This window comes from Otolemur garnettii, unplaced genomic scaffold (assembly GCF_000181295.1).
Source record: "Otolemur garnettii isolate 467f Iridium unplaced genomic scaffold, OtoGar3 scaffold00142, whole genome shotgun sequence".
Taxonomy (NCBI): Eukaryota; Metazoa; Chordata; class Mammalia; order Primates; family Galagidae; genus Otolemur; species Otolemur garnettii.
Window position 1 is genome coordinate 3,690,868 of NW_003852537.1, and position 8,395 is coordinate 3,699,262.

At 33.0% G+C, this 8,395-nt stretch overlaps 1 protein-coding gene across 1 annotated transcript in view; it reads right to left on the reverse strand.

Annotated features, from left to right (window-relative positions):
* Positions 1 to 220: 220 nt before the first annotated feature.
* Positions 221 to 8,395, reverse strand: part of MANEA (mannosidase endo-alpha) — a 34,186-nt gene continuing 26,011 nt past the window's right edge. The window contains exons 4-5 of the mRNA XM_012810781.2: positions 2,260 to 2,336; positions 221 to 1,421 (exon numbers count right to left, since the gene is read on the reverse strand). Coding sequence (XP_012666235.1) covers positions 779 to 1,421; positions 2,260 to 2,336 — 720 coding nt within the window. The 3' untranslated portion in view covers positions 221 to 778. The remainder of the gene's footprint in view (positions 1,422 to 2,259; positions 2,337 to 8,395) is intronic.

Sequence of the window (8,395 nt, forward strand, 5' to 3'; positions counted from 1 at the left end):
ATTTCATAGCTTCTAAGATCTGAAATTCAGCAGAGTAAAGCAAAAACAGTGTACATGAGAAATAATTATGTTCTAGGTAACGAAAACTCTGCAAATGGTGATACAAACTGTGCTGAAGAAAGCAGGCCTTCCTCACACAGTGTGGTCACAGTAAGGCTTAAGGTATCTTATTATATTTTTGATTTTTAAAAATAGACTATTATTTAAAGCAGTTTTAGGTTCACAGAAAAATTGAGAGAGGTACAGTGATTTTATTATTCTTAAAAATTTCATCATTATTGGAGAGTTATCCAGAGTCTGAATGCCAATACAATGAAGTTGACTGAAGCACTGAAAAAAGAATTAGAACTAAACATGTACATTATTATCTTTCAGGCTTTTTGTTTTCCTGATAGATGTATCAAATACACACACAGTCTTATTTCTTGGGGCTGACGGTCCAAATAGAACATAACTGGGTACTGCTTTATGCAACACAAGCACGTTATCTACTATAAAATGAAAATTTAGCTGCCATAGAATCAGAATTTCACTTTCAGTCAGAAATGCAGTAAATTATGCCAGAAGGAATGTCACTCACACAATGTTCCCTCCAGGTATTTTCTCAGTACGTTATTGTGAGGGGAGGCGATGATAATATCTCTCTGATGTAAAAATTATTTTTATTAAAGATAACAGTAACAGTGCATAATGATTTGGGGCAGTTTTCTTTCCACCCAAAAGGCATTTATTAAAATTAGCTGATTCAATAATTAGCTGCCCACTAAGAACTAGGCAGCTAGTGATTTAATGTATAAGTTGCTCTTTCCTTAATGTATTTTTCAGACCACTTATGAGTCAGTTCTAGATAAAGACCTGGTTTATGAGGGCGGTAATCAAGGTACACCGTGTTACTGGTTCTTTTGGGAACAGCTTTTTCAATCTGAGTTCCTTCATGCCACTCATTAAAAGATGTGATAGAAACTAAACTGGGGTGCGTCTGCAGTGCGGCACTCAGAGCAATTTCATAATACTTCCCATTGATGCGGTTCCGAGTGTTCTGAGTATTCCACGGACGGATGCTGGTATCTATGTATCCTGGGCCCACACTTGGGATAAATATTAAGTTGTGCTGATCACAGAAGAATTTTAGGCTAGCCCAATTCTGATGTGATGAGCCATAAGTAAAGCCATTTGTGGCAAAATATGTGTAAATTCCATCGAAACCACTTTGAAGAATGTCATTTTTATGTTTTTCTTCTACGAGAAGTGCAATAAACAATCCATCATAAGGTGAATTGCGAATACTCTGAGACCCTGAGGTGGTTAACAGATTGGCCCATTTTTCAGGCGTGGTGATATAAGAATCATAGACATAAAACATAGGAAGAGCTTTGCCGGTCTTTGTCTTGTACCTGTAAAAGGCTGGATGACTTCCATATCTGGAACACAAGCATAGGTAAAAATGAAATGAATATTCACAACCCATTTCCATAGACAAAAACTGTTTACGTGATGAAAATAAAGGAATCAGTATGGTTTAAGCACATTGCTCCATTTCTTCAGGGAATCCATTATGTAAGTATAATTGAAAATGCATTTTTAATTTTACACATTAGAAAATTAGGTACTGGATGCATTACCAAGTAAGAGATCAGTTATCACATATTGAGATTTACAAAAGATGATTAATGCCCTAAAAAGCCTATTATTTTCTAAATGAATACATAAACTGCTTTTCTTGTATCAGTAATAATTATGCTACTGTTCCTGACAAGTTTCTCTGTGATAGTGCAGCATCTCTCAGACTGTGATCAGTAACATCCTTTAACAAAATGAAACTGTATTAACAAATTCTTCTTTTTTTGTAAAGACTAGATATAAATGAAAAGATTAATTATGGGTCCAGCACTAAAAAGCAGTTTGCATTTCATAATCTGAATCTTCTTTTTAAGAAGATATAACTCTGAGTTGCTAAAGATTTAAAAAATACTATCAATTTAAAATTTCAATGATAGAAACCCAAAACAGCCTTATAAACCTTGTAAAATAGTAAAAGTAGAAATCTTTATTCATACAAAAAACAAATTGAAAAGAATTTGAGAAGTGTAACTCAAAATGATTATGAGATTCATTTTAAGCACAATTCAAATTAATTTTATTAAAAATATCAGATTATAAATCATTCAAATCTCTCAAAAATAACTTAATGTACTCTTATTATAACAATAATTATTAGAGGATCACATAACAGTATTTATAAACATTGAAGAAACTCACTTGTCTATAATATACTTGACATTTTTGTACATGTTTTGATCATCTCGATTGCTGTATGGTTCTATGTGAAAAGTGACCTAAAACAAACAAACAAAAGTACCAATTAGAGAAAAAACTACCTGTAGTCTAAAACTAAAAATGAAAGTATATTCCATATATTTATTAAAGTGACTGATTTAATAATCTTAATTTAAGATGAGTATTTATTGAACACAGAAGTTACCAGAGAATTCTTAGTAATAACATTTACTAAGAATTTCTTCAGCTATATCATATACTAAACATTTTATATTTATTACCTCAGTTAATCTTTACAACTCCATAAGGTAGTTACTATAACTATTTCCATTTTTTAGATGAGGCAATCAAAGTTAAGATAGGTTTAGTAACTTGCCCAGATAGGTTCAGTTAGAAGCATACAGGCAATCTGAATTCACTCAAATGCTCAACCATTGTGCAATGCTTTTTTAATGTTTATTCCTTATAAAAATATCTTATTTACTTATATTCTATATAAAATATATAGAGAGAATATAAAAGAATATGCCATATAGTCAAACATACCTTCTTTTGAAGAAATGCAAAATACATATATGTGTGTGTGTATATATATATATATATATATGTGTGTGTGTATGTGTATGTATATATGAGATCCAGAAAAATATGGATTATTTTTTCAGATATGTGAACATTAAATTTATATTTAAAAGGACGCAATAGTAAATTTCTTTAAATGACAAATTCTTCTACTTCACTAAGATAGCATTTTACAAAACAGTGTGCATTTAATTTGTGCTATTATTTAAGGAATATATAATGATATTACTGAAAAAATAATACCCATTAGCACTATGAAGGACAATAATTTTCTTGACATGTAAATTATTGAGATGTTCGTGTCTCTTAGATGATAGTAGAAAGCAGTAACTAAAAATATTTTTAGAAAACTATGCACAGACTTAAATTTTTTAACTAAAAACAGTCAGCTGTGCCTAAATCAATAAAAACTAATTTTGGCTAATAAAACCATTTTGTATGCCACTTCTAAAGTAATGTGGATAATACAGATGATAATTACCATAAATGAAATTTTTGCAAAGAATTTTAGGATTTTCACTTTCATTCCTAATTTTACTGATTTACCAACAGCAATTAAAAATCTTTATGGAAATCTAATAAATTTCTTGCTACTGTTTTTATTTTAGGTCTCAGGTTCTATGTAGTTCTTTTGAAACTAGAGACTTCTACTGTGATACAAAACTTTGTTTTCAATCACCCGAATTAAATCAAAAGATATTTTCCATTAATCAGTGGTGTTCATTTTCACAGAATCTATTTTTAAGGTCAGATAGTATTTAGTGAAAATATAATTCCCTACTTTTAATAACATGAGATTACACTAATATTACATATAAGAAGTTTTTGTCAGCAATGAAGGTCAAATTTGTTTTTGCAGTATATTGCTAGTATTGCTAGAGTAACAGCTACTAGGGCAGTTTGATTTTTCAGTAGTTTTAGTATTTGCTTTTTAACTTCAGTTGAAAAAAAAACTGTCAAATACATAAATATTTTCAGACTTATATAATGTTGCCTTGAGTAATTCTTCCTTCAGATAGCACATTACATTTTCTAAATTTCCATTGTATATAAAAAGGACACCACATTTAAGCAAATATCCTTTATCAAAATGATCTTAACTTTAAAGCTGTAAATTTTAAAGATGAAGTGCTTCTTTTGTAAAGTGCAAATCCACATATTTGCGAAACCAAAAAGCCAAACCATTCCCCCAATTCAGGTTTCTAGTTTTGACCTTGCCAGTCTCTTCTCTAACCTGCAGCCAAAGTGAACTTTCTGAAGTGAAAAATCTGACTACATTTTTCTCCTTCTCCAACCCTTCCATTCTCTATGCTCACCCCTACGCACGCTCCAGCCTTTGCCACTGCAGAAATGAGGTAGGTCTTCCTACCCTAATACTTTGTACTTTTCTCTTCCTGCAATTTACTTATCTTGCCTAATCTCCAATAGGTTGCAAGGTCTCTGAAGGACAGAGCTAATACGTATCTTCTTAATATTGCCAGCATCTGGAACAGTATCTGGCACAAAACAGCAATAAAAGAATGCATGCAAAAATAAATGGATGAATGATTTTCATGCAAAAATGGCAACACTCAAATTAGACTCTAAGCTTTGCCAATGATACTCCACTTAGGTAAGATTCACCAAGTTTCCACTATAAATTCACAGTGTTCATTTAGGAACAAGAAAGAAGAAAAAAGAGAGATCATGGATAATAGATTTCAAATGAATCTGAAAAATCACTTAAGAAACAATCACAGACATACTTATAAGCAGTAGTCACCTGGTCAAAAATCTGCATGTCTTAAAATCAGAAATAATGATGACTCTGGAGGCATATGGAAAGAATAATGAATGCTGATAAGCCAATGGTATGCGATTTATGTATGCTTCTTTATAAAATAGAAGGAAAACTTGCTACTCTAAAATAAAAAACTAAATTTATTAAAATGCAAGACCATAAGTGGCTGAGTTGGTTTCCCCCTACAATACTGAGCAAAGGTCTAAGAACCACTGGAACTGCTTGACTTCTCTTACCTAAATGAATGATTTAATTCAGTCAGGTTTTGATGTGATGTCGCTGTATATCAAACAGGCCAACCATCTCAATGACTTACAAAGACAAGCATTTGCTTCTTGAACATAAGAGCTGGCTCTGCTCTAGGGTGTGGACCTTGTTCAAATTAACCTCCTGTATCTGTCATTCTGGGTCCTTGTCAGAAGGGGGCACAACCACATAAGCACAAGGCAGAGACTGTGTCTTCTCACAGCTTGTGAAGGAAAGCAAGCCATGAGGCCAAACCCAACAACAGTAAGACAGAAGGACAGGACACACACTCATTCTGCCTGTGAAATGGGAGGTAAATAGGGACATTCACCAGGCAATGACAGAAAATACCAAACAACTCCATTATGTATCGCTGAAAACATTATTTTACTACTGTGTTCTTAACAGAGAGACAAGATACAGTGGACAGGATCCAGCTGAGTTTTATTAGATGACAGCTCTTGCTCCAGTGAATATGCAGATCAGAATATAACACATAAAATAATAATCTAAATCTCTCTGAAAAATCATGACAGATCTTAGTTTCACTCCTTTACATTTCCAAAAAAATCCATATTTGTTAAGAATAATGCAAAACAAGTAACTAAAACACTAAATACTTTTTATTCTTATTTGTTCATATCATTAATAATAATTTAAAAAGCACTCACCTAAAATAACTCTTGGTTTAAGTTAATTAAAATTGAAATTGCAAAGTAATTAGTGACTAATACTAGTTAAAATATTATGAACAGTAAACCGTTAAACCCAAGCCAAGAATGAGGAACACATTAATAAAGATTAAAGAAGAATTAATACATGACAATCATTAGAATTATTTTAAAAATAAAACTGATAAGTGGAAAGGTGGAAAGCTAAACAAATTAATATTAATCAAATTGGGGTAAAAGGGCAGATTATTTCCTTGCTTTAAAGATTAGCAAGAAAAAAGACAAGTTACTAATGAACTCATTTTAGACTTAAGAGTTTAGAGGTTAGTTATGTGCATTGTAGGCCTTAATTTATCAGCACAGAACTCACAACATTAATCTTTTTGTATCATATTGCCTCAGTACTTTAAATAATGTCATTAATTAAACACACCAACAGTCCTTTATATATCAGCAAGCAAAAGGGAAAGTTTTCCATTTTTTAACAAAAACAAGATTACATTTTAATTATAAAAATAATATCTGTCTATATAATATCACAATAGAAATCACAGAAAAATCCAATAAATAAAGCTATTTTATGGTTTCATCCTGTGATTTCATAAATGAGGGGGATGATCCTAGAACTATTGAAAGGCAGATTCCAGGAGGGCTCAGCTGGAGCAGCCTCAGTCTCCTGGTTCCAGGTCTATCCTTCTTTACACTATGAAGAGTTCTTCCCCAAATGTGAAGCCAAGAAATTGTTCCAAAAGTTTTGGAAAACATTAGTCTATCAAGTTCCAAATGTTTCTGATCATTACTTATAAAATCTAAAACAAATACTGTTGGCAACATTCACGAAGACAATTAGCGGTTGAGCTCTTTGCCACAGTCTCCTACACAGACACTTCAAACAAGAGACAAACCAATCTATCTTCATGCACCAGAACATTTCACTTTACTGTTAAAAATCTCTTAAAGAACGGAAACAGCCAGTTTCTTGAGCTCCCATCCCCCAGGATTATAGCAGGCCCTGGACAGAAGAGTGACTCTGGGACCTGTTTTGCAGAAGATAAATCAATCACTCATCCAGATTCAGACGGGGTGCCAGAACCAGGAGGCTTGCCTATTTGCAGATTTCAAATGCCAATGAAAACTCACCGAATGGAACTGGGGGACATGGCAGGTGACAGCTCTTCTCAGTCAGCTAATTTGAGAGACGCTGTCTTAACAGTTTCGGGATTGTAAAGCAGAAAGAGGCAGCTTTATGGACAGGAATAAAAAAATGCTGCCTAGTTAGCTATTCCTCTCTCCCTAGAGTTCCATATCTATCCTCCAATAACTACTAAATCTCTAAGTTACAAAAGGAAAATTAAAACTACTTTTTCACATTTCTATTTGAAACAAAATATTCCAACAATGATCCACATCACCTCTTAACAAAGTTCAATTGCCAATACTGGAAAAGCTAGACTGTCCTCCATTGGATAGACAAAGCAAGAAATTACAGAGCCAAAGAAAGCTCCAGCAATTTTTAAAAGTGACAGCAATCTGAGAACTCAGGGTCAATGGTTAAAAGACACTCAAATTCACAATTTTAGTGAGAGCTGCAAACACATTTATTATGTAAGAATAAACTCTAAGAAACATGGGCAATCAGAGGCCAAGGGATATTAGATTTGAAACATGAAAGCCTCAGGACATAGAACAAGGTGGAGACTGCAGAAAGCGCACTGAACTAGTCTCCCAGGACAACATCATGAACAGCATTCCTTGACACTTGACTTGAAGGGATTCCTGAATCACATACTAGATTCCCATGTTAAATGCCTTGTTTCTGGACTCTGTCTCCCGTTTCCTTGATCTCTTTCTCTATGCTGGGACTAATTTTATTCCCTTTAATTCCCGTCATTTTGTAGTATATATTATTTAGGAATGAATGTAAGTTTTCCTCTTCTTAAAAAAAAACATTTTTTAAAAGTCTTATTTTATTTCAACATATTTATAGACCTTTTGGGATTAGTCTGTCAAATTCTGTATTTAAAATCCCATTGGAATAAAGATTGTATTAAATTTACAAATTTTATTAAATAAATATTGCCCTTCCTGCAATTTTGAAGCTTCCCATAAAAATTCACATTTCTCCATTTATGCAGGTCTTACATAGCCTCTGATAAAATGCCAAGGATTTCTATGTACATATGTTGATGCTATTTTCACTGTACTTTACCCTATTTTTTCTTTTTTATTATTCTTTTTATTTCAGATTAATGTGAGGGTACAAATGTTTAGGTTACAATATTTGCATGTTAGGTAAGGTCTCTGTTGTAGTTGTGTCTCACACCCAGGAGGTGTGCCTACTTTGTGCCCATTAGGTGAGAGCACACCCATCTCCTTCCTTCCTCCCTCCCCCAGCTTGAATTAAATTGAATTTTTCTCTTGTGTGGGCATGTATTAGTTCATCTACTGGCTTAATATTAGTATTGAATAATTGGATGCTTGCTTTTCACTCTTGTGATACTTTTTTTTCCCATTCAAATTCCCTTTATTATTTCTTATAGCATAACTGAGTACATTAATGCAATCATGGGGTACAGTGTATTGTTTTCATATACATTTTGAAATACTCTCATCAAACAGGTTAACATAACCTTCATGTCATTTTCTTAGATATTAAGACATTCATACTCTGCTTTTCGAAAGATTCACTTATACCTTTGTAAGATAAACCATAGAGGTGACCTCACCAATCACCCTCCCTCCCCCACCAATCCCCCTCACCTCCTCTCCCACCCCCTTCCCATATTCTAAGGCTATAATTAGGTTATGACATTCCTATAAAAGCTATGAATTAGTTTCA